This window comes from Rattus norvegicus, chromosome 1 (assembly GCF_036323735.1).
Source record: "Rattus norvegicus strain BN/NHsdMcwi chromosome 1, GRCr8, whole genome shotgun sequence".
NCBI lineage: Eukaryota > Metazoa > Chordata > Mammalia > Rodentia > Muridae > Rattus > Rattus norvegicus.
Genome location: NC_086019.1, coordinates 203,608,341 through 203,634,594, shown reverse-complemented (window position 1 = coordinate 203,634,594; position 26,254 = coordinate 203,608,341). Strand labels below are relative to the sequence as shown.

Sequence of the window (26,254 nt, the reverse complement as noted above, 5' to 3'; positions counted from 1 at the left end):
TATAATATACCCCAAATGAGAAAACAAATTGGGAATCACACAACTGGTAAAGGTCTGGTATCCACAATATATAAAGAATTCTAACAATTCAACAGTTAACAAAAGTCAAAATGTGCTGCAGATTTGAATCTTCAAAGTAGACGTATAAATACCCACTAAGCTCACGGAGAAACTCAATATCAGGGAACTGCACGTCACATCACAGGGAGATGTCACTCTATACCTACCAGGACAGTTATCAAAGATGAACAATAACAAGTGCTGTTTGGGGATGTGGAAACACTGGAACCGTCACTGCTCGTAGAACATGAAACGCCTGGCTGTGGAAAGCACCCAGCAGCAGTTCCTCAAAAGCTAAGCTCCCTTGGCCAACACCTCCACAGCTGGGTTTACACCCAAGAAAACAGAAACCTGTGTTCAAACAAAAGCTCGTTGCATGGATATTCACAGCAACCCTATCTATGGCAGCAAACTGCCATCAATACCACACAAAATGCAGTGTGTATCACACGATGAAACACACTAGGTCACAAACTGAGTGAAGTACCACAATGCCACACCATGGGCCACCCCAGAAAATATCATGCAGAGTCAAAGCATGGGACAGGGCATGAACTGCTAGATCCCACTCATAGAAACTATCCGGAGCCAGAGCTTGGTTCCCAGAACCCACATCAGGCAGCTCACAACTGCTTGTATCCAATTCCGGGGGCTCTGATTCCCCTTTATGGCCTCCAAGGGCACCTGCACCCATGTGGTTCACATATGGACAATCAGACAGGCACACATACACATAAATAAAAATAAATCTTTTGTGTGTACGTTTTATTTTGTTTTGGAGGCCAGGGTCTTAACTATGTAGCTCTGGCTAGCCTGGAATTCACTGTGTAGACGAAGTTGGCCTTGAATTCACAGATATCCAATGCCTGTCTTCCAAGAGCTAGAATTAAATGTCTGCACCAGCATGCCTGCTAATAAATCTTAAAAAAAATTAACATAAATGCCTGAAAGCCCTTCCCAGAGCTAGTATAAGGAAAGCTTGAGTGGAAGCAGAAGGTTCCTATGGAACCTTGAGTGGAAGCAGTGGTTACTATGTAAGTGTCCTATAAAGGGTCAAGCTCTTTGTGGCCTCCAGCCTTGGAGAATTTACCCTCAGCTCCCTAGCCTGCTCCCAGTCCCAGGAGAACTTTTCTTCCTCATCACTGTCTATTTCTCTTTCTAACCATGTGTCCTGATCCAATTCAATTCATTGCCCTCAGTCAGAGACAAGAACCTGGGTATTTCAACAGGTGACGTTCTGCCGGGCGCAATGGACTCAGGTCTGAACTAGAATGCTTAGATTTGCTCCTTGAACAGCATCCAGCCCCTGGAGCTGAGCTGACTCCAGCAGGTGAGGGCTGAGCACTCTCCTACAGGGACGCTGCGAGTTAGCATCTCGTCAACAAGGCAGACCCATTGCAAACACCATGGAAAGACTATGAAACCCCTCCACTCCGCATCTATGTGGGCCACACAGGTCGCAGCCTTAGTTCCTCCAGAATGTGAACAGCAGGGTCAGCGTTCCACACCTATTTACACCCCACTACAGGAGAATACAGTTGTGGGATCATCAGAGCATAGGTATTGATTCCCATTAACACTAGGGTGCATCTGATCTCTCCCCAAGTAGAATTTTATTCAAAAAAGGATAGAAAGATCAAGTGTTGGCATTTTTGTGTCTGTTATCCACAGTTCTTAGGTACACCTTACTGTTCAGGGCCTTGCTGTTCAGTCATAGAAACACCCACAAGAGCCTAGAACTCCCAAGCCACTTGATGCCCCTAGACCCCCTTAACTCTACACTCAATGCAACACCTCTTCTTCCATGGGAGCAGCTGCTTGCCAGTAGATAAAGGTTTAACAATTCACAGTCAGCTCAGGGGCTCAACTAGCCTCAAGCCCCCACTCTGAGGGACAACAGTAGCAATGGAGCAGACATGGCACTCTACGCTCACCATACCCTCCCACTAGACACAGACCGAGGCCAATGACCTTGTTCACTGTAAAGAAACAGGGGCCTGGAACCATTAGCACACAGCACCTCTTAGCACACAGTACCTGTTCCTACTTCTGTGAGCCACATCTGCCACATAGCTCCCCATTTCCTGACTCTGCTTTTATGTCACAGTACCCCAACGGCCACTCCTTCCTTGCCTCCCCAGCTAACTCAGATTGACCAAACCAAAACCTCAGGACAGCCACACCAGAGGATGTGTGGTCTCAACATCGGAGCATCCCTGTGTTCCAGGCCACTGACACTGGCTCCATGAAGACCTTCTCACTCAGAATTATGTTCCCAGGTTAGGGCAGTCGGTTCCCTGTGGGGAAGGTGGGTCAGCAGGTGTCATTGCAGGAGGCCCCAGAACCATGAGGGTGCAGACCTTGGACTGCATCTAGTGAACTAACCGCACCCTCTACCCTCACGCTCCCGCCCTCAACACAGGCCCAGGCCTCTCCTCACTCCCCAGCATGCTCTCTCCAGGCCACATCTTTCTGCTAAGATACAGCAGAAGCACACGAAACTGGAGCTCTGTAAACCTAACACAGAGCTGCTCTGGGGGACCTCAAATGACGGAGGTTGGGGGAAGTGAGACCCCATCTGTCCCCCTGAGGGTCTCAGGCAGCCTCCTGCCTGTCACCAAGGACTGTTTTGTTTACTTACTGGTCAGTTTCCATGGCTCTCTCCTGTTTTCCACATGGCCTGGCCCTCTCCTCCCACCTGGACAGTGTCAGAGTACACCACCTGACTGCAACAGCGAGGGCCCCCAGGTCGTTACAAGAAAACAGGAAGTTATGACAGATCTGAGAAACCCAACCGTGATGAAGGAGAAGAACAGCAAAACATGTCCCCAGAAATGTGCCTGTTCCTCACCCAGATGCCATGCCAAGAGAACAAGGCCTAGGAGGGTAACTCCAGATGACAAATGAACCTGGATGTCATCTGCATGGGTAGGCCTCACCTCCAGCACAAGGCTCGGAGATAGCACAGAAGGAAGCGGCAGACTCTCAGCTCCCACATGTATGTCAGCTAGCTCCCACATGTATGTCAGCTAGCTCCCACATGTATGTCAGCTAGCTGGTCAGAGCCCGACACCCAAAGACATCCCTACTCTGACTTCTCATCCTAACTCATCATGCGGCCAGCAATCACCAAAATACCAAAAGGTGGACAAGGGAGGCTGCACAGGGCTGAAGGACAGGCCTCCCTGGCTCCTTCTCAGGACCCCGGATAGTACCTAGAATAATGGAGCCTCAAGCCCAAATGGGCCAGGGTCACACATCCAAGCCTTCCCAATGGCCAACTCCCAGAGAGGCAAATACCAGGCCTGACAAGATGGCCCTGCAATGCTGAGAGGCCCAGAGAAACAAGAAAAGATGCTGTGGGCCAGTAAGCCTGACAGCTCATCACCCCACAGCCTTAGACAAGCATCCTCCTAAAGGGAGAAACAAGAGCGGATTCTCCCTTCCTGTGTTTCCCCACCACTGAGGCAGCCAGATGCCCCCCCCCCCCAGCTGCAGTTAACATCCACTGCTCTCCTACAGTGGCTATGTTGATGGGCCTAAGCCAAGATAGCCACCTGCTGCCAGAAGGCCAGACCATCCCATTGCAGACAGATGTTTCCCACAGAACCTCAAGGAATGCAACTGCCAAGTCCACAGAAACACCCAGTCTGGCAACAATGCCCCCACCCTAACATGCCGCGACTCATCCCCAGCATGACCACAATCCTACATAAAACCTGGGTGATTGGTCCACAGAGCCAGAGCCATAAAGTACCTCTGAGACTTGCACATGGATGGACACACATCCAGAGTCCCAGGGAGAAGATAATTGTGAAAAGACAGGAATAGTAGGCCAACCGCCACTGAAGGTCCCTGGAAAAGTCCCGCCACACCCCCATAGAGATTGACAGGCATGGGTTGGACTGCAGAGCCCTTACCCCCTCAACAGTGGCATGCTCCCTACACTGTAGGCAACAGAAGAGAACCATCACTGAGTTCTCCTGGGACGACGCCTACTCCTGCTTCACCTGGATTAACTGTGTTTGATGAAGGAACATTATGACATCTGCCTGTCTGTCCAAGTAAATGGGGCCTCCAGTGGGGGTCCCAGCACCTTGTACCCTCCTAGAGAAGTAAGCGAGTCAGCAGCCAGGAAGTTGCCTAGTACAGTCAGTGCCAAAAGTGATTACCAACACGGCAAAGGAACCAACTTAAAGGATGCCTACATTGAAAAGAAAAGGCTAGAAGTGCACTCCATGCCCACTCATCATCAAGAAAATACCACCAGGTGCTTGCACAGCAAAAGGTTGTGACCTACACACTACCACAGAGGATGAAATGGTGCACCCAGACACAAATACACATACACACACAAGCACACTGACTGTTCAACCAGTCCCAGGGAAGCAAGCACCCACACCCACACCCACACAGAACTGTAAGCCTGAGGAAGACAAGCACTTGTGTCCATAGAAACAATGTTTACTCACTCATTGTACCTCACAAAGGCCTGCCTACAGAGAATGAATGAACCATGTGACCATACAGTACAATACAACTCAGCCACGAGACAGGTCAACTGTTGACACACAAAACCAAGGAACCTCAAAATCATCACATTGTGCTCACTGAAAGAAACCAGACATCAGACTGAATATCATATGATTCTGTGACATGGAAACTTCAGGGAAGACAGGACTCTACAGGTCAGCAGAGCTGAGGAGGGTGGGGCCAGGAGCCGGGGCTGAGCACTTAAGAGGGCTAGGTGGGAAGTGTTACAAAACTGCTTCATGGCAACAGATGCGTAAATGCAGGCATTTTCCGAAAGTCATTGACCTGTACAGCCTCCTAGGTAAATTGTGTGGTATGCAAATTATTCCTCAATAAAACTTCTTAAAGGAAAAAGGGAAAGAGCTACAGTCCAAGAAACAGGCTTTTCCACTAACCACAAGAGTGCACTGGACCATACTTATCCCCATGGCACCATGAGGTATAAGCACAGCCAAGGCTAACGTCACTGTGCCAGGGCAACACATCGCCTTTGCTATCAGCTGACTAAAAACACCTCCCACCCAGCCTCCACCTTCATCCTGACATGGGATGGGCATCAGCTCTCAAGGAAAGCTGCCAGCTCTCCCTCCACTCCTACCCTCTATCCCCAGATCACGCGGTGCTGCTGTCAGAGGACAGACACCTGGAGGCAATATGTATATTGAAAGCTGTCAACAGGAGAAAATGACAGGACAGAGCAAAACCTGGAATCACTTCAGGTTGGGAAGGAGGAAGCAGGCAAGGAGAGCTCCAAACGTATTGCCCAAAGCCAGGACATAAGCTTGTCCTAAAAGGATCAGTGAGAGCCGCCTGCCCCTACAGGGACCTGGAGGAGTCCCTGGAAAAGAACAGTGGCCCAGAGGCCACAGATGTAGAAATATGTCCTACTTGAGCGACAAACACTGTGAGGGGAAGAAGGTGTAAGAACATGAGCAGGGGAGACAGCACCAGTGCAGAAGGAAGCTTCCGGGGAGTCCCAAGTGTTCCCGCAGGCCGAGGCAGTCAGACAGCAAAGCTGCAGATGAGGCTCCTCTGGGAGCAGTGCCAGGTCACACAGGAGGCCGTAACCGTTAGCCACATGTGTTCAGGCTCAGTGAGTGGCTGCCCAGCCATCTGGCAGCAGCTCGGCACTCAGAGACATAGTGAAGACGAGGCTGCTGCCCCATGGGATGGGACCCACAGCAAGTTCCCCACATGGGAGTGGGATGTCATTACCCAGCAGCACTGACAAAGGCAGGTATCCCCACTCCCTGCTTTAGTATCCTCAACCAGACTTCCAGGTGTGATTCCTGCTTGCTGAAGCATAAACAGGCAGAAGCAGAAGATGAACCAAGGTCACATGTCTGATCAGAAAGGCAGGGGAGCACTGAAGCCATGGCTCAGCAGTTAGGAAGGTACTGCTCTTCCAGAGGACCCAAGTTTGGTTCCCAGCACCTATGTTGGGCAGCTCAGAAACACCTGTAACTCCAGCTCCAGAGGATTCAATGCCCTCTTCTGTCCACCACGGGTATGAGTGTGTGGGTGCGTGGGTGCATGGGTGTGTGTGTGTGTGTGTGTGTGTGTGTGTGTGTGTGTGTGTGTGTGTGTGTACAATGCAAATAAATATAAATATATTGTAAAGAATGGTACCAGGGCACACACTGACTCAGAGTAGGTCTATCTGAACCTCCAAGGGGAGAAGAAAAAGGTCTGGAGCAATCTGAGAGGGAAGCGTGGCAAGCACATCATCTGGACGGTCCAACCATGTGAGGTTAGAGACAAAGATGCAGATAGTGAGGGTCAGACTAATGCAGATAAATCATGGAGACAGTGCTCTGGGGTGCAGTCAGTTTAGAGGTTGAGTAGGCCCTGACCAGAGAGCGGGAGCTGGTCCAGTAGTTCCAATGTGAAAAGGCAGCTCTATTCTGCATGCATACCCCAGGACAGAGGGCACAAAGAATACCCTGTAACCTCAAAAAACTCCAAGGAAAAGCACCATATCCTCATCGAGAGATAAGCCATGAAGATAAATGGCCCAAAGCCACAATGGTCAATCAGTATGTCAAGACTCTGCAGTAACTAGCCCATGGAGACATTGAGAATGAGCTGAAGGCATTCCATGTGCAAAACAAACCCAGAGCAGTGTTCTGGACTTGCAGGGCACTAGCACTCTGGTACCACACTCAGGGCATATTTCTAGCCAGGAATCTCCTTACATCAACAGCAAGACCAGCTTACCTAGAGCCCCTCCAGGGCCCGAGGCCCTCTGCATCAATCAGGGTTGATCTATACAAGTCAAGCATCCTCTATAGGACCAGCCAGACCAGCTCCTCCTTATGGCATAGGGCATGCGGCTATCATCCCTCTGGTAGCATGCCACCTCTCAGAGCAACCTTTCACAGTTTAATGTTGGGGAGCTATGCAGGCACCAGGGGTGCACTCATCACTAATGCCAAGCATAGACACAACAGTGACTCAACTGTCTCAAAGATGAAGTCCAAAGGCATGCTCACAAAACAGAGCAGTTGCAAGAAACTGTGGGCTTAGGAGCCAGCCTCCCACAAAGCCCGCAGGGATGCTGCATTAAGTTGGTAGACCACACCCCCAATCTGCCAATAATAGAGTATTAATTAAATCAGAGTAGAATTTCCATTTCTGAATCAAAATTCTCCTCACATGAAAACAGGCAATGGCCTCTCATTGGTCTTACATTTTGAACGCTCCATTCTCCTTCATCACTAAGGAAAGCCCAGAAAGCTTTCTTACCACCGCATCTTGTCAGGAGGTTTACACCAGGGTCCTTAGTCCTTTAAGAGGTTCAAGATCAGGCTGCCTTCCCTGAGACTTAGTGCTGGACCTTTCTAGGTTTCACTATGCTTGAAGGCCAAACTCTGAACTATTCTTCAGAAAAAAAGACAGCCCGAAATGGCCACCAGAGCTTCCAAATTCCCTCCCTGCAACTCCAAAGGCAGTGCTTGCAAGGCAGACCTAGCTGGCCAAGGCTTTACTGGACTGCCTAACAGAACCAAGAGCCTGGCCAGCGCAGGCACCTTCTCAGGTCTTTGGAGAGTCTGTCAGTGTGGGAGATTCCCAAGCAACCTACTGAAAAGGACTCGTCTACTGCACTGGAAGGGGAACAAGTCTATCTTCTCTGTCTCAGGCACACTGGTCAGTCAGTAAGCTTGCATCAGGGCAGGAAACCTGGTGTGAACATGGCTGTCCTGGAACAGCACAGGACAGAAGGCGAGCAGCTCACAGCTGAGGCCATTTCCAGGGGAGCCCATACTCCCTTAGCTATAACCTAGGGAAGCTGGTTTTTCTTCCTAAGTCTAAGCCTCTCAACTGTAGTCTTACTGCCTGGGACAGGGACTCCTGGATTTCTGTGACTTTCCAATCAGACCACCAAGTCCATGAAATCCCATCACAGATTCCAACACTAGGCAGCACCCCCCCCCCCAGCTACTGGGAGGAGGATCCCTGCATGTTGAGCCTGCTCAGGTGTCTGAGTGGACTGTATGAACACAACTGCCCCACAAATGTCACTAAACCATCCAACAGCTCTACCCTCAGTGCTGACTTCAAAGATGGAAAAAGATTTAATATTTCAAGCCATCCCCATGCTCCCAGGCCCCTCAGCACCCCTGGAGCAATGAAAGCATGAACAATGGATGAGCCCTCATGGCCAGGGGTACTGCATCCTCAAAGGCTAGTCAGTAACAGAGAGACACATGGTCCTTCTCCCTTCACGTTGGGACAGAGTTGGGGTTGGGGCAAGCAGAGCATGGGAGCAGAGGACCACCAGGTGTATGGCAAAAGTCTAAATAATGTCTCTCAAAATTCTAAACATTGAAAGAAGCCAGGAAATGATGTCTGTGGAAAATCACCTGTGTTTACAAATCAGAAATGGTTTCATACCATGGTCAAAAGCACCAGTAACAGTAGCATAAATGTTGCAATAGTGCCTCATTTGATCCCACCACCCTGAGAGACAAGTGCTGGGCCTGTCTTACAGACTCAGAAAACTGACTACAATTCAGACTGCTCTCTGAAATCTTTGCTCACGAACAGCACAGCCAAAAGGAAGAATGCTGAGACTCCTAAGCCACCTAACTATGGTAAGACCAACTAGGGATCGGTAGAAGGGCACATGGTCCCAGTTCCTGCACACTAGGAAAGGATTAAGGGGATGGGGGTGGGGGGATTCACAGCATGGAAACAGGTGACCACCAGGTTTACCTCAAGATTCTAAACATTGAAAGTACCCTTTTCTAGCAGGAAAGGCCAGGCCATTGGCAGCCGCATGCTCTGCCAAAGAGAAAAATAGACATGTGTGACAGTCTCACTTCAGGGGAGTTTTTTTTTTTTTTTTTTTTTTTTTTTTTGGTTCTTTTTTTCGGAGCTGGGGACCGAACCCAGGGCCTTGCGCTTCCTAGGTAAGCGCTCTACCACTGAGCTAAATCCCCAGCCCCTTCAGGGGAGTTTTAGGAGTGGTTCACTGCTTAAGAGCACGTGTACTGCTCTTACAGGGGACCCAAGTTCAGTTCCTAGCACCCAGTTCCAGAGGATAGGGGCCCTCTTCTGGCCTTGATAGGCACTATATTCATGAGCACATTCCCACGCGTGTGCATTTAGAAATAACTTTTAAAAGAGTGCCAATCTTCTGTGGAGAAAATTGCAGTGGGCCTAGCTAGGTGGGGCCATGTTGGCCTCAGTTTGCTGCCATTTGGAGCATCACAAAAAGAAATGGAACCTATGTGAGGGCCGGGAAGTGAGCATTGCCAGGGAAGGTCTAGGTTGACCTGGGTATACCATCCTGAGAAGTATGAAAGGAAAAGCAAATACAGGATTTCCAAGAAGCCAAGTCTTAGAAAAAAGAGCAATGTTAGGTACTGGGGAGGATGTTGGGAAACCAAGAACCACTAGAGGGGCATGAAATGAATGGGGGCAGGGGACTGAAGAGTTGGCACAGAGGTTAAGAGCACTTATTACTCTTGAAGAGGACCCAAGTTTGATTCCCAGCTCTCACAAGGCAGCTCATTGCTGTCTGTAACTCCACTCCCAGGGGATCTGAAGCCTTTTCTTCTGACTTCTATGCGTACCAGGCATGCATGTAGAGAAGGAAGAGAAGGAAGAGGAGGAGGAGGACGAGGACGAGGACAAGGACGAGGAAAAGACAAGACAAGACAAGACAAAACAAAACAAAACAAGACAAGACAAGACAAGACGGGCATCCATATATAGACAGCATGGTAGCCCCTCAGAAGCAGGACAGTTTCTTCTGGACTCAGCAAGTCCTCTGCAAGGCACACCCCATACACCTTGTGAGCCGAAAACACCCACACCAGAGTTCACAACAGTTTTCACAACCGAGATGCAAAGGCAGTTCAAATGCCTACTAATTGGTCACTGGACAAACACAAGCACACAGGAACAACTCTATCCCTAGAAAAGCATGGAGCGGTGATGCATGCCAAGACAGGAAGAATGCTGATGACTGACTCCTTGCTAAGTTAAAGAAGCCAGACACAAAAGCCACATTCTCCACAGGTCTACTTCCAGGAACCAGGAACCTCCAAACAGACAAACCAGAGACGGCAAACACTCTAGTGGTGGGCAGTAGTAATGGAAGGTGAAGTCAATATACACGGCTTCCCTGGGAAGTGACTGGAATGTTCTAGAGCTGACTGCAAAGAAGCAACCCTAGTCCTGACATCAAGAATCCCAGAGTAGGGGTTGGGGATTTAGCTCAGTGGTTCAGTCCTCAGCTCCGGAAAAAAAAAAAAAAAAGTAAGAATCCCAGAGTGAAGAAGTGTGGGGCAGAACCTGGGAAGAGGAATGAGGTAGAGACTGTCCTCATGAAGGCTATGTAGGACAGAACAGGCTTGTGGGAGCCAGACTATAGCCCCTTCCACACCAATGGTGAAAACCTGGCAAAGAGGATAAATCTGAAGAGGGAGGTGGGAGAGGGAATGGGCCAAGGTAGCCTGGAGTCCACCCACCCACAGCAGTTCTGACTTGCCTCTCTCCATCCCATGGCTCAAAAAACATCTGCTGACTAGGGTCCCTGCTAACACTGCCAGTTCTGCAAGACCATGTCTGCCTGGAAAGGGTCACTTGGGAGTTAACTAAGCTAAGCAGGAAACAAGCTCCGAATGACATCTTACTCTGAATACATAGCAGGACCAGGCCAGCACAGCCTGACCATGTAAGGGAGGGCGATCTGAAGCATTTACCTTCTCCGTTCACTACTAGTCCACGAGTGCAGTCTAGAGCTACAAACACAGTGGTTAAAGCACCAGCCAGATCAGCAGAACGATCATAGCCTGGTTCACTCATTCCCTCTCTCCCAGTGACATCCAGTCAAACTAGGAATCAGCCAGAGGCAATGTGGCAGTCACTACTAGAAAATGAGAAAGTAGCAGATGCTTCTGGATACCTGACAAAACACTTCTGAAGGGTCACCAGCTGGGACAGAAGTCCTCAGAAAACGGGCTGAAGGCTCTTCTCCCAAAGACTGACTGAGCCAAGGTGGTTTTTTCTAACACTGTGCCATGACTTTAACTGTCTCACTCTTACCAAAGGGACCTTGGAGCTTCCTTGCCCTGGTCCTGGGTATAAAGCAACCAATCCCTCTGCCAGTAAGCAGAGTGTCCTGTAATGTTCTGTGCTTAACATTTTCAGTTCTGACATTTAACACAATGAGTACTTACACGCGCGCACGCACACACACACACACACACACACACACACACACACACACACACACACGTGCGTAAACCCTGAGCGGTTTTTAAGAACACGAAACATTTCGCCTACAGTGAAGCATTAGGACTAAAAGGTCAAAGGGCTCCAAGCACCATGAAGGCCCTCGGCAGCACAGTTCAGCAACTGCAGTGGGCCGCCCTGCCAGGCAAGGATGCCAGCCAGGACGGCTGGTGAAGACAAGAGCAGGCTGAACAAGATGTTCTGGAGATCCCAGGGTACTGACGACAAAGCTATGATTAAAATTTACATACATGGGCTAGGGCCTATAGCTAAGCAGGGAAGGCCAGGGTTCAACCCCCAATTTAAAAAGAAAGAGGTACATGTTTTAAGAGGGGTCCCCTGTGGTTTAGGAAGAGGATGGAAACATAGGAGGGGAGACTTCTGAAACTATAAATGCAGAAACGAACCACCTACTGCTTGTGCATAAAAGGAAAAAATGCCCTCCAGAGCCAGCATGACTGTTTCAAATCGGACACTTTCCTCCTGGGAGCTGATTCCCTCAAACAACAGCTAAGGCACTGGGCAGGGGAGCGCATGTTTCCCACAGCAAGAGCTCCTTTACACCACTGGAGAGGTATGTCTGTCATCAGGGGCACAGTCAATCGCACTTTCTGAGTCCAGTATAGCTGAGGAATTAAAATCTACCTCACTTGAGAATTTGCTACTTTCTCTCCCCAGCTTCTTTCCCACAACGCCCAATCCCTGACCAAGGAAGCAGGCCACAGAATGTGAGTGTGCCCTTCTTGGTCATTCCATTAAGGGTATGCCTGTCCCTGGGGACTGGTTTGGAATTAACTTAGGAACAATTCGTCAAGACAGATATTCCTTTTAGATATAAATGTAGTGCAAAACTTCAGAGAGCCTTAAGAAAACAAGTAAAAAGTCAGACACTATGTTGCTGAAAAGTGAGTTAAGGAAGGCATGGTGGTCTACCATCTTTAATCCCAGCAGACGCAGGTGACGCAGGTGGATCTGCCTGCCTAGTCTACACAGTAAGTTCCAACGCCAGTGAGGGCTACGTAAGGGCTCCATACATAATTAATTCACCCTCTTTAATATCGGCGGAGAGAAGTGTGTTACGTATATATACGATTGAAACGCAACAGAAACTCTAGAACTCAGAATCAAAAATTACTAGAAAGAATGTTTCTCACAGCAAAATTATTTTCCCTTGGAGATGAAAGTGCCCCACCATGCCTAATTTTCCTGACATTTCTGAGGCTTTGAAGCCACAGCTAACGGATCTGAATCATCTGAACAAAACCACGCTACAGTGACAAGTTACTGGAAGGCCTAGAATAGAATGCTAAATATACAGGCACACACCCATACAGGCCCTTGTGGAAAACGATCACACGTGAAACTACATCAAGTTGTCCAAAACTTGAGAGGGCAGACAGTGCCTCTCTAGCAGGGAACTAGAACACGGATGTGTCTGTAAGTGAAAATAACAAAATATAGTAATAACGCCTGCCTTTACTAATAAAAGCCAAGCTTACACTGTCTGTGAACTCAGTTCAGTGAAACTCTTCTCCCATGCTCCCTGCCAGGAAGGAAACAGGACCCTCGCCTGAAATCTACATCAGGCCTGTATCCAAGCCCTGGCATCATCCCAACTGTTCACCTAGGCAAGGGGAGGGAGAGGGAGAAAGGGGAGTATGTGGTTCCGTAGTTCCAGCTGTGGCATTACCCTTTCTTCTTAAGCAAGCGTGCCACTTGGAGCCGCATCCTGCTTTATTTGGGTTGGCAGTTTAAGTACCAACAGCGGGGTGGCATCATGGCTGCAATGCTGAACTAGGTCAGCCCCAGCCTGCTCCAGGGAGCTCCCAGTGCCCCAGGCCTCAGCTCCCTTCTGCCTCCCAGAGGAGAAAGCCCAGGGTTCCAGGGTGGGACTGGAGGAACTGTTCTACAAGATAAGGGCCTTTGGCACCATTTTTGGCCTTGAAGAGCTTTTCATCACCGGGTTCATTTAGTAAACAGGAATATAAAGTCCTCCAAGGCTTGAATACAGCTACCTCATTTGAGTACTAGTGCTATTGCAAGTAACCTGGCAAAATGAGGGTGTCTTACTCCTCAGGCCCCTCACAAGATGGGACCAAGGGATGACACCTAGGTACCAGGACTCAGATGATGGAGTTCAAGGTTTGGGACTGAGGTCTATTGGGAAGAAGGTTCAGGGATGGGAGGTGGGGTGCAGAATTAGAGGCAGGGATCCCACTCTAGGGCCAAGAGTAGGTGTAGTAACTCATGTTTCAGGATAGAGACTCAGCATTCAGGGTCAGTGACGTCTGGGTTGGGAGGACAAGGAACCAAAATTTGAACGCTGGGTTTCTGGAATCAGAAACAGACTTTGGGGATCAGAGTCAGAGACTGAGAGCCAGGGGTGAATCAGGAAACCCGGGGTCAGCGTGTGCTTAGGTTTGGAGGCCAGCACAACCAAGTATCAGGATTCTGGGTCAAAACTCCAGGTAGGAACTTGTGGCTATGAAGTTCCGGAGCAGGAAAGGGATAGGGATTTGCTATCTCAGAAGGAAAGCAAGGAAGCAGCATCAGGATTCAAGGATCTGGACTTAGTAGTATGGGTTAAGACAGGGGTTCAAAAGCTGAGTTTGGCCTCGGGTACCAGAAAAGCGGTGTTAAGGTCCCGGGTGTATAGCTGGAAGTTTCCTGGCCTAGGGTACCCCCACTATGAGGTCAGGGTCTGGGGCTTGGGAAATCCCTGGTCGGAGTCTCCAGCTGTGGGTAGGGGGCATCAGAGTTACACGTCCAAAAGACAACTGGCCAGGGGTTCGCAGCTATAGAAGGCACTGTAGGGGCCGGAATTTAGGGTCTCCAACTGTAAACGGGGATGACAGGGTCCCGGGCTGGGAGACTCCTGGCCCGTAGCCGCCCCTCCCTACCGACGGCGCGGCACTTACGTCGTCGAAGAGCGAGCCCACGTTGGCCGTGACCAGCAGGACCGCGGTGCCGGGGGCGGCCGCCTTCCCCGCCATGGTGCCCGGGCGGAGCGGGCTCTGGACTGGGTGGCGGCGGCCGCTTCCTGCGGGGCCGGTAGGGCTGGGGTCTCGCGGGGCCGCGGGGCGTCAGCTGCGCCGAGGGACAGCACTGGGGCGCATCGCGGGCTTGGCGGGTCGGACCGGGCCTGGCCGGGACTCCAGCCTTGCGGTCGCTGGCTCTTCGTTGCTCCGCGGCCCCGCGCCCGCTCGCCGCCGCGCCTCACAGCGGCCCGCGCGCAGCCATTAGACCCGCCGGGAAAGTTCCCGCAGCCGCCGCCGCCGACTCCGGCTGGGACAAGTCCCGCCCCACAGGAGGTGGGACCCTAGAAGGCGGTGCTGTCGGTCGCGCCGGAGGCGGGGTCTCCTTGTGGGGCGGTGCCTACACACAATCTACAGACCTGGGTCATAGGCTCCCTGTCTCAGGGCCGGCTGGAAGGGCGGATCCTCGGGCAGGAGCTAGGCTGGGGGGTGGGGTCTGTGCAGGGGCGGGCCTGCTCACAGGAGCTGGGCCTAGGGTGGGGAGGAGCCAACACCAGTGAAGGGGGAGAGGCGGGCATATGGGGCATTCCTGTCTGTCAGGCCCCTGAGTCCTCCCCGGCTTTGCCCCGCCCTGCCGCGGTTACGCGCATATTCCACCCTCCACTCCCATGACGTCACGGCCCTGCTAACAAGGCGCCTCTTAAAGGAGCCGCGAGTTTGGATGACTGCAGCCCGCCCTCTTTTAGCCTCTCTTGTTGGGAGCCCTGGAGCTCCTAGAACCTCTATCCTGCCCCCGATGTGGAACGCATTTCAGCCCGGGTCCAGGCCCTCGCCGGTACGGGGAGTCTGACGTAGGTGGATCGTGGGAGGGAGCGAGGTCACAGAGAATTGAGGAGGAGCCTCCTCCTGGGTCTGCAAAGAGTGGGTCTGCAGATCAAGTGTATGGGATTTTGCAATTTCCTAACACGTCCACCCAGTTCCTTATATAGGACTTTGCTTACAAGACAGAAAGCTGTTGGCATCCAGAAACAGAAATTTTTTTAAAAAAATCATTTTAAGAAGCAAGCGTATTGGTGTATTCCTGTAATCCCAGTACTTGGAAGTTGTAGCAGGATTTCTATGAGTTTGAGTTCGAGGCCAGCCTGGACTATAGCTTGAGACCATACCCCCACCTCCACCCCCCCGAAAAAGAAAGTTCAGAGTAGGTGTTTGGACAGCTAGCTGTGGCCCCCATGCCACACCCAGGGACAGTTCCCTGAGTTGGGGATGTGGTCAGTCCGGGTATTTTAGCCACCAGAGCGGGGGAGGGAGGAGGGAGGTATGCTAGTTAGAAGAGTAGAATCAGTTCTACATGTAGAAGGAAGCAAGAAGTTTCTCTGAGATAGAGACAGTTGGTCCTAGAGGTGGGACGGAGCTGATAGGGAACTTATAGTGAGCTGGGTCATCCTTGCTAGTCTAGGCCTCCAGAAAGCCCTGTCCAGTGGGCCTGCTGCACTGTAGCCCTTGAGGAGGCATCCACTGTAAAAGAAACAGTACTACAGACATACCAGAACCCTGTTTGCAAGGGGAGTTCTTCTCATGGGTTCATTCTTTAATTTTTTAGTCTGTATGTATGGTGTGCATTGGTTCAGGCACACATGCTACAGAGATCAAAATCCAGTTATCAGTTCTCTCCTTATGGGTTCTAGAATTTGAACTCAGGTCATCAAGCTTGGTGGCCAGGGCTCTTACTCACTGAGCCATCTTGCCCTCTAGATGGCCTTTTCAGAGGAAACAAGTAACTGCCTGAATTAATTTTAGCAGGGCATTTACTTAACGCAATAGATGTGAACATCATCCAGTGTGTAACTAGCATTTAGCAATGTTAATGAGCTTCCCACAGCAAGGCTTTGAAATGAGTATCTGGTGCTTACAGCGCAGTGCCCAGTAACCACATGCTCTCTACCAAGTGTTTCCCAACTCTTGGCACTATCCAAGAAAGAATTCAGAGATGAGACCAAGTAAAGAATTAAGAGAAAGTACTACTACAGAGAGAAGTCCACACTCTAGAAGCAAATGTGTGCAGGCTTCTCAAGGGAAAACCTATGGCCATGATTTTGAATGCTCTGTCTTATGGGCAAGCTTTAGAAGAGGAGAAGATTATTCAAGAGTTAAAGTAGGGAAAGAATGAATGTATGGGCACTTTCCAGAATTAAGGTTTATTTTCTGTCCTTATGGGTTTGGGCTTGTCATGATACCAGATGCATAATGGGAGCAGGCGAATTTGCACTGCCAGTGACATGGAAATGCTGCTATAAAGAAGCAAAGATTAGCGTCCATTTTCATCCCAGCGTCCCGAGTACTTTTGTCAGACACTTTGCACGGATACTGATGTGCTGCTGCTGCTGCTGCTGCTGCTGCTGCTGCTGCTGCTGCTGCACTCTGCAATAGCATCACACCCAAGCTGCAGTGTAATTACCTTTAGTTTTCCCTGTCCCTAGTCTACCTCACAACCCTTTTATTCTACAAAAATCCATCCATCAGCTGATCAGTGTCCACACCACTTGGTAGTAGATGTCTGCTGTGAATTGCGTACCCCATCCAGACTCGATAGACTGAAGCCCTAACTCCACATTCAGTTATTGAGAAATAAGGCATATCCTGAAGTCTTTAAAGTTGCAGGGGCCTGAAAGGGGGAGGGGGGCATTCTGATCTTTTGGGATTACTGACCTTATAAAAAGTGGGATCAGAAATCCCCAGTTCTCTGCCCCTCCGGCTGCACATAAAAGGTCACTTGAACACTGCAAGAGGACCTCGGCCTGACATCAGGAGCACCCTGAGCAGAACTTGAACGTCCAAGCTCTGAAGCTGTAAGAAACAAAGTTCTGCAGTCAAATTCCCGCAGTCTGTGTCATTTTGCCATGCCCACCAAACTGGATGACTCAACAAAGCTACACGGCCAAACATTATCTTATTTGTTTGTTTTCTTTGTTTGTCTTTGTTGGAGGGAAGGGAGACCAGATCTCCCACAGCTAGGGCTGGTACTGAATTGCTAATCCTCTTGTCTTCATTTCCCAAGGGCTGCATAATAGTACATCACTATACCTGGCGAGCATACCCTTAATAGAAACCAAATATAGGGCATGCTGTTCCCTGTAACCTGTTTTGAAAGTGGTGGCATCGCTTCCTTGCCTCCCCTCAGGCCATTTTCTCCCTTATATACCAGTACTCCCTGGCCAGTGTGAGTTTTGTCCTAACCTCCTTCCTTCATGAACATCAGATTCTATTCTTCCTTTACCCTTCCAAGCGTGGCTCACCCACATAGTCTTAGCCCCCTCTCATACCTGTTATCCATTCTTGACTCCTCTAGTACCCTAGAGGGTAGTCCTAGTCCCACTTCAACACCCTATCCTATCACAGACTCATCCCTTATATCATCAATAGCGATGTTACCTCCAAGTCCAAGCACCTCACTTTCCCTGTGACCTTCAGATTCTCTTCCACAAAACACATACACACACGCACACACACACACATTCATACATACATACACACACATATAGACACGCAAACAGCAGACACACACATGCAGACACACATAGACACACATAGACACACACATACAGACACACACACATACAGACACATAGACACACACACTCATGCAGACACACACACAGACACACATACACACACATGCAGACACACACACAGAGACACATAGACACATACATATGCGTGTGTAGACACACACACAGAGACATACAGACACATACATACACATACACAGACACACACACATGCAAACACACACAGACACACACACATACACACATGCCCATACACACACACACATACAGACACACAGACAGACACACACACACACGCAGACACACAGACACACACACATGCAGACACACAGGCACACACAGACACACACACATGCAGACACACAGGCACACACACACACACACCCCAAACCCTTCACACCCAATGCTGATCCCACCTTTTATCGGTACGCACACATGCCCACACGACCACAGACAACACATGCACATGCCTCAGCTTCCAGCTTCTCTGCTCTGCTTCTCCAGGATTCAGTCACTCTCATACACCCCCCCACACACACTGCTCCCTGTTCCTTACACTTCCTGGCTGCCCCTCAAGACTGATTATGTGCGCTATGTACTTGCTCTGAGTCTGCTCCCAACGTAGGAAAAACAAAAAATTAACCTGTACTCTCACATCCAGGCACCCTCATACTCAGAGGACACATCCACTGAGCACTCTCGGCTTTCCATGTAAGTCCTCATCACTAGAGATGTCAACAGGAATCCTGCCTCCTCTCTCTGGACCACCAGCCATCCTAGCAATTGTTCTAACCCTTCACTGTGGAAATATGTGCGGTCTGATCGTCCTGCTACAGCAGCAAGCTATTTTATCTGGTAACTACTCTGGGACTCCCCAGCCCTTCAGGGAGATGAGGCACCAATCTCACATCCAGGATGCTCCTCCTGGGCTGTAAAAGCCCTCCTTTACCCTGTACCCTGCTGTGTCCATGCATCTTTCTGCCTTTACTGCAACCCTGCCCTAAAGGTGTCCCGGAGTCTCTGCCTAGCACGTCGAGGAGCCGTTATCTTCCAGAGCGTCAGATTGGCTCCTCATAACCACATACTACGAAAGCATAATAGAGAATTCCTCTGTCCTTCTAGTTCAGCGGCCAGTTCCTAGGTTGGATCTCAGTCAGGCTCCCAACATGGCTGATGCCTCTGTTCACACCTGGAGGCTCTGGGTTGGGGATTTAGCTCAGTGGTAGAGCGCTTGCCTAGCAAGCGCCAAGGCCCTGGGTTCGGTCCCCAGCTCTGGAAAAAAAAAGAAAAGAAAAGAAAAGAAATATGCAAAACACCTGGAGGCTCGCTCTAATGTCCATGACACAACTGCCAGGACCTACCTACACTTTGGAGAGCATCCCTCCTTACCCTTCTCCCTCATCTCCTTTGCTAGGCTCTCTGTGTGCCCCACCCAAATCCTGGGGTCCTGATTGTGTACTTCCTGGGGGCATAGTTCCTCCTGGCTGACCTCATGGGTCCCACACCCTGCCTTCACTCTCCACAACTGATTATGACTCAGAGAAAACTTTCACAAACCTATACACCCCTTTACTTCTCCAATTCATTATCTAAAACATCCCCTCAGTGACACCCTGCCTCTGGCCTAAGACCTTGGCAAACATATGTCTCATTAGCCTGGCTGGTCTCCTCTTATCTCAGGCCCCACACTGGCCCCTTCCTCCATGGGACCTCCCATTCACTTGCCCCTTTACACTATTATAGTATTATAGAGCTAGCCTCATAAAAAAAGTTTTCAACAAATATTTACTATATGAATCAGTGAGGTGTCAGGCAGAGCTGGATCCAGAGCCATCTAATCTTCAAGAAGATATAGCGCTCACCTCACCCAAGTTCAAATCCACATTTCTAAAAGCAGGAAAGACGCTCCTTTTCCTGCGTGTTCCTCACCTATTGAGTACAATCCGGGGTCTCTGTGTTACCAGGACCAAGATAAAATGAGAAGGGTAGACCTGAGCCTACCTGGTCAGCACGGAGGTGGTGGCAGAGCCTGTGTAAGTCCCACCTGCTGTGGGGACATCCACCCCTCTTTGACTAGAGGATTTGCCCCCCCCCGGAAGAAAACTGGATCCAAGCCATTTGCTAACTCTATGTCGTAACCTCCCTAGAAAGAGCAGCGTGTTGGCCTCATTGTTACTTAGTCTAAGAGAATTTCAGAGTTAGCAACAGGTTGAAGGGTTACAACCCATATTCCTTGCAAGTGTTCTCTGTCCCATTCAGAGGTCACCCTTAGCATGTGCACTTATGTCACTTCACATCTCTAGGACATTTCACTCTTTCTGTAGACGAGCTTCAACATCCCTGTCGCTGCACCCCACAACGCTGAGGTTAAGTGACTTAGTGGATCATTTTCTATAGCCAGAGAATCTAACTGGATGCAGAGTAGAAAGAATCCAAGCTCCCATCCTCCCCTTTTGGTAGGGAAAATGGGGTGGAAAGACCCTTAAGCTAGGAGATGTTTGTTTGTTTGTTTGTTTGTTTGTTTGTTTGGTTCTTTTTTTTTTTCCGGAGCTGGGGACCGAACCCAGGGCCTTGCGCTTCCTAGGTAAGCGCTCTACCACTGAGCTAAATCCCCAGCCCCTAGGAGATGTTTTTGATTTGTGGTGGGGGAAGCAGTCTCTACATCTTTGTCTGTGTCTGTATGTCTGTGTCTGTATGTCTGTGTCTGTGTGTCTGGGTCTGTGTGTGTGAATGTGTATGCATGTACCCAACCTGTGTGACCTGTGAGAGCTCTCCTTCCAATATGGAGATCCTGGGCATCGAACTGGTATTCTCAGACGTGACAGCATGCATCTTCACCCACCTTTAACTCTCTAGCTGGGCATACTTATTTGTTTGCTTTGAGATAAGGTCTCATTCTGGGGCCAAGTCTAGCCTGGAACTCATGATGATCTACCTGCCTCAAAACTCTAAATTACAGTTGTGGACCAGTATGCCCAGTTGAGCCTAGAGTTTGCTTATGGAAGACCTGTCATCACCTTTAGCCCGAGAGAAAGGAGGGCATCCCTGAGTCTGATGAGTTCTCTCCACCATGATGGGCAGTTATCACCTTCAGATTCCAGCTGTGGGAGAGTGGATCGCAATGTGCCCTGCTGCTTCCCAGCGCTGTCTTAAGAGCTGTTTCTGTTCTCTACATGAGAAAAATAAGAGTCCGAGAGATGGCTCAGTGGTTAAGAGTGTCTAAGATGCCTTCCCAGGGACCTGAGTTCAATTCCCAGCACCCACATCAGGCAGCTTACAACTATAAGCCCAGCTCTTGGGAATCTGATTTCTGTGGGCATTTGCATTCATGTGCATAGCCCTATACCCATACATATACATAATTAAAATAATAAAAATAAATCTTAAAAATATGAAACTTGCAGAGTCGGCAGGATGGGGCGAAGGCAGCGCTCAAGCAGGACTCCAGATCGGCTGCTTCTCTAAGCAGCACCATCCAGCCTTAACTTGCAAGCATGCTCTCACTCACCTGATTATTCATTTGACAAATATGTATTAGGTGCTGCTGTATAGCTTTTCCTCATGATGGTAACATTCCTTTGGGGCTGGGTGGGGACTCGCCAAGCTCATGAGGCTTTTCAAACTCACACTAAGATTAAAAGACTCACAGGTTCATAAAATTTTTAAAATGTATGAGGCCTCACTCTGAGATTATATAAGCAGTCAACACCAATGTAGCAAATTATGCAGCTTTTGTGGGTCATCACACTTAATGGGGTGATCTTTCCAGTGTTTGCAGCTCCCCGAGCCACCCATATTTCTGTAAGTTATTCCAATAAATCCACTGACTGACCAAGCTGAACTTGAATGGAATTGTTTGTTCCTTCGCTACCCCATTGGCTTCTCTACCTGGTGTGAATACAAGTAATCTCCTTAGGAGGAGTTACACACTGTTGTGCATCCTTAAGATGGTGAAAATTAAAGTCCTACTCTTCAACAAGATGAGATTCTCAGTGGAGGTAGGCAAGGAACGTGTGCACTATATGTGTACTGTATGTGCATGGTGGCTCTCTGAACTGTCCCACGGAAGAATCATTTGCTGGGGTGTAGGGAGATGATGCTGTTGGCAAAATACTTGCCCTGAATGAAGCATGAATACCTGGGTTTCATCCCCAGGCCCAACATAAAAAGCCAAGCGTGGGCACACATGCTTGTAATCCCATTGCTGGAGAGATTAAGACAGCTAGATTCTGGCTTAGTGATCATGCAGCCTAGCCTAAATGGCCAGTCCAACTTCCAAGTAAGAGACCCTGCCTGTCTTAAAAACAAAAAACAGAAACAACAACAACAAAAAGTTGTGGTTAGGAGCACTGACTTCTCTTCCAAAGGACCCTGGTTTGATTCCCAGCATTCACATGGTAGCTCACAATCCTCTGAAACTCTAGTCTCAAAAGATCCAATACTTTCCTCTAGACTTCAAGGGCACCAGACACACATGTGGTACAAAGACATACATGCAGACAAAGCACCAATATACATAAAATAAATATGGTGGCAGCTCCCGAAGAACGGCACCTGAAGCTGATCTCTGCCACACACGTGTACTTCCACATACATGCACACATTTATCTGTGGACGCAGTTAAACACTGACCAAAGAACATCAGAAAACTGCAGCACTGCATAGAGTATGGAAGGAAAGCGTCCACTTGTAACATTATTTTGATAGTAGTTCTTAGTTTTCCTTAGTCCAACAGTCAGCACTCTGATCATGACATATACATAGTTTCGGCTTCTTCTTTAAGCCCAATATTCTACTATAAGTGCTTTCTGATAAACTAAAACTCTTTCTAGATGTTAGTGGCTGAATAAATAAAGGTCACCTAATAGACACATAATAATTCACTGAATTCGTTACTCCCTTTCATTGTTAGATTGTGTCCAATACCACATAATTAGAAAAAGTATGTGATAAGCTAGGTGTGGTGGCTCGGCTCCATGATGACAGTACTTGGAAGATGGAGGAGGCAAGGAAATCAAGAATTCCAGGTCATGCTGGACTACAAACCCCTGAATCAAAAGGGGGGAGGGGAGACAGAAAACGAACATTGTCCTAAGTGTGAAGCATTTTCCATTTTTTGTATCCTTTTAGGACCTGGAGAAATGGCTCAGCAGTTCAGAATGCTCACTGCTCTTGTGGGGTGTCTAAGATAGGTTCTCAGCATCCGCATGGTGCTTCACAATTTCCTGTAACTCCAGTCCCAAGGCATGAGAAACCTTCTGATCTCATCGGCCACCACACGCATATGTATAGCACATGCCAGGACTTTCTAGGAATTTACCGGGTTATAGGTAGGATATAGGGAATGACTAATGTCCCTCTGCAAAGCAGCCTCTTTGATCTAAGACTAAGCAGGGGAGTGTACCATGGTTACGGACGGAAGACTCAATAGTGGCAAAATATGAGTTTTCTTCTATTCATCTACAGATCCAACATGATCCCAGCTCCGGTTTCCTTCCTTTCCTGTTCCTCTCTCCTCCTTTTCTTCCTCCTCCACACTTGCTCCCCTCCTTCCTCTTTCCCCTCCTTCATAAAAGTTGACACTTTGTTACTAAAACACAGAGAGGGTTTTGAAAAAGACCTAAGTCTGGCTACTCACACTACCTGGTTCATGACTTGTCGTGAAATTTCAAAGTCTTTTCAGGGGACATAAGAAAAGGAAGCCAAAGGGGCCAATGCTGTGGGGAAGAATGTTCAGCAAATGACACTGGAATCAGTTGTCTTCCTGGATGGAGCAGAGTGAATCTGGACTGTGCCGCACACTGTATTAAAGGGCACCACACCGAGCTAACACTGAAACATTTAGGACGTGGATGCAAATGACATATGTGGACCCTGACAACTTTTATGAGCAGTATTACAAAGCCATAATCCTTTTTACATGGGGAGTTGTAAGTTAATCTGTTGGTTTGAGTTGATGTAAAGAAAAATAGAGTCTGTAGTGATAGAATGTTGTTCCTAAGGCAATTAAACACCTAAGTGGGCAGGTTGCCTGTATAACGGGCAACTTATGAGCTGGGTGGGCTACTGACCTTGGGGAGAAAAATCTGAATTCTTTTTTTTTTTTTTTGGTTCTTTTTTTTTTTTTGGAGCTGGGGACTGAACCCAGGGCCTTGCGCTTCCTAGGCAAGCGCTCTACCACTGAGCTAAATCCCCAACCCCAAAAATCTGAATTCTAAATGGCATCTATTCCTACAAGTTCAGAAAAGGCGCCATGGCACTTCCGTTGCAGAAGTGTCTTAGAGAACAACTTCCAGATCACAGACAGAATAGTGGCAAGGCCCTGCTGATGGTTTTACCCTGACTGTAGGGTGTCTGGGCAAGAGGAGCTTGGAGAACGCTCAGCCCTCAACTGCTGACTGCTATCGCCTGGGAGGAGGATGCAGTTGAACAGTTGAGAGTTTGTACTCCAGAAGAGGCTCTCAAGAAGGCCTGGCTGTCCAAATGTAGCCAGTACTTAGCTCCCAGTACTACCAAAGGACACAGACTCTTCCCTGGAAGTGAGTCACTAGTCAAGGCGTGGGCTGTAAGGCCACTGTACATTCACAGACCTTAGCCACCTGTGAGCTTGCAGCACAGGCAGAACCCTCACCAATAACCACAGGCTCTACTGTGTAGTTTCTCTTCTACTCTCAGGACCCCCTTCTGCAGGATTGCTGAGAGTCTCCACCCTAAGCCAAGTGCCCCACCAGCACCAAACTCCATCCACCAGTGAGCTCCATCCCCAGCCTTTCAATTGTGCACTTAACCAGCTCCATAATAGTCACTGATGCTGGTAAGAGGTCCTAACAGGAGGAGGACAGCTTGTTCAGGCACGCCTTGCAGCCCCGGCCACCCCAGTCACTCAGATCCAGAGCTGTCTCTCAGCGCTGCAAGGCAATGACTAAGGATTTATGTGGTCATTTTGAGCCTTCCTGACCATCTCAGGATGCTCACAGAGGGATTGGGTGAATTCAATGGCTACTATTCTGGGTGAGGAGATCAATCCTTCTCCTTCATCTTAAACAGACTGTGGACAGGGCCAAATTATCTACAAAGAATTAACAGGCAGAAAGCAGTAGCCTGATCTATGAGTCAGACAGAGGCATATTCAGGATCATCAAAGTGCTTTGCAGCAGACAGGGCAGAATCCCCTGTGAAACTATGCATCCTTAGTAAGAGGCTAACTCTCTGTGGCCAAAAGGTACACAGTTCTGTAAACAACTAACATCCCCCAGACCCACCCCACCCCAAAATAAACAAACTGAACCTAAACTGAAGCCAAGAAGAGCCCAAAAGGAGCATTTGCCTCGGTGCTGCCAGTGCTTCATAATGATGCCAAAGCTTCTTCTTAGGGTTGAAACAAGAACGGTTTTGAAGATACCCACATTCTTAATATAATAATCAGCAAGGCTAACGCATCCTCAAGGAGTCTCTGGCCAGCCACAATGTCCATCCTGCAGCTTTACGTTCTGATAAATCATCTCTATAAAGATCCCTTTCCATTGTCCATTGTTGAGTCTACAGGAGACTTCAAAAATATGCTCGAACTATTGTTAGAGGAAAGAACTAAAAATAAAAGTTTTAAAAAGCTGAAAATCTGGGTGCGGTAGCACTTGTCATGGATCCCTGCATTTAGAAAGCAGAGGCAGATGACTCTCTGTGGGTTCAAGGCTTACAGAGCTAGCGCCAGGTCTCACACTCTGCAGCCCATGGCTACATAGTGAGACTTTGTCTCAAACCCAAACAAACAAAAAAGAGCAAGAAGAGGCCCTTGCTATACCCTAGTGGAAACTCTGTTTCTCATAGCCCCTAAATTTAATGAATCATGCGGGTTTTGTTTGTTGTTTATTGGTATATGTTGAGTGCTAAGCACCATCCCTGGCACACACACAGGACAATTAGGCCCTAGAAAATGTATAAACTAGTAGACAGAGATCCCACTGTTCTAGAGAAGATACTGTTCTAGTGAGAAGATGCTATCCAATTACATTGTTATAGTATTTTGAGCAATGATGGTCCATTCGAAAATAAATCTCACTGGGTATACACATCATACTCCTTTATGTATTAAAAGGAACTTTCTTCCCTGAAGTAGTTCCTCGGGTGTGTAATAGCAACACTTGAGAGGTCCAAGGGTCATCCTCAGCTCTGTAGTGAGTTCCGCAACACTCTGGGCTATTAGAGATCTTGTCTTTTAAAAATGATAATTATTGCTAGATTATTAGGCGGTGGTGCATGCCTTTAATCCCAGCGTTCAAGAGGCAGAGGCAGGAAGATCTCTCTCTGTGAGTTGGAAGCCAGCATGGTACAAAGAGCGGGTTATATGATAGCCAGGATTTCGCAGAGAAACCT

The 26,254-nt window shown here is 48.8% G+C and overlaps 1 protein-coding gene and 2 long non-coding RNA genes across 5 annotated transcripts in view; 1 reads left to right on the top strand and 2 right to left on the bottom strand.

Moving 5' to 3' along the window:
• The window catches only part of Inpp5a (inositol polyphosphate-5-phosphatase A), a 190,360-nt gene extending 175,441 nt beyond the window's left edge, over positions 1-14,919 (bottom strand). Inside the window, exon 1 of one of the 3 annotated variants that reach the window (XM_006230486.4) lies at positions 14,256-14,919. In XM_006230486.4, the coding sequence (XP_006230548.1) occupies positions 14,256-14,330 (75 nt within the window). In that variant the 5' untranslated portion in view covers positions 14,331-14,919. Of the gene's footprint in view, positions 1-2,701; positions 3,472-14,255 lie in introns of those variants that run through there. The other 2 variants (NM_001108923.2, XM_063269679.1) reach the window with 2 other exon arrangements.
• On the top strand, positions 4,024-15,377 carry LOC134485194 (uncharacterized). Its single transcript, XR_010063187.1, has 2 exons — positions 4,024-8,687; positions 9,675-15,377. It is a non-coding gene; the product is annotated as an uncharacterized LOC134485194 (long non-coding RNA).
• A 1,117-nt stretch (positions 15,378-16,494) lies between these two features.
• Positions 16,495-18,099, bottom strand: LOC134485196 (uncharacterized). The gene is made up of 2 exons (XR_010063189.1): positions 17,022-18,099; positions 16,495-16,733 (listed from the first exon to the last, which is right to left on the bottom strand). It is a non-coding gene; the product is annotated as an uncharacterized LOC134485196 (long non-coding RNA).
• Positions 18,100-26,254: the final 8,155 nt, after the last annotated feature.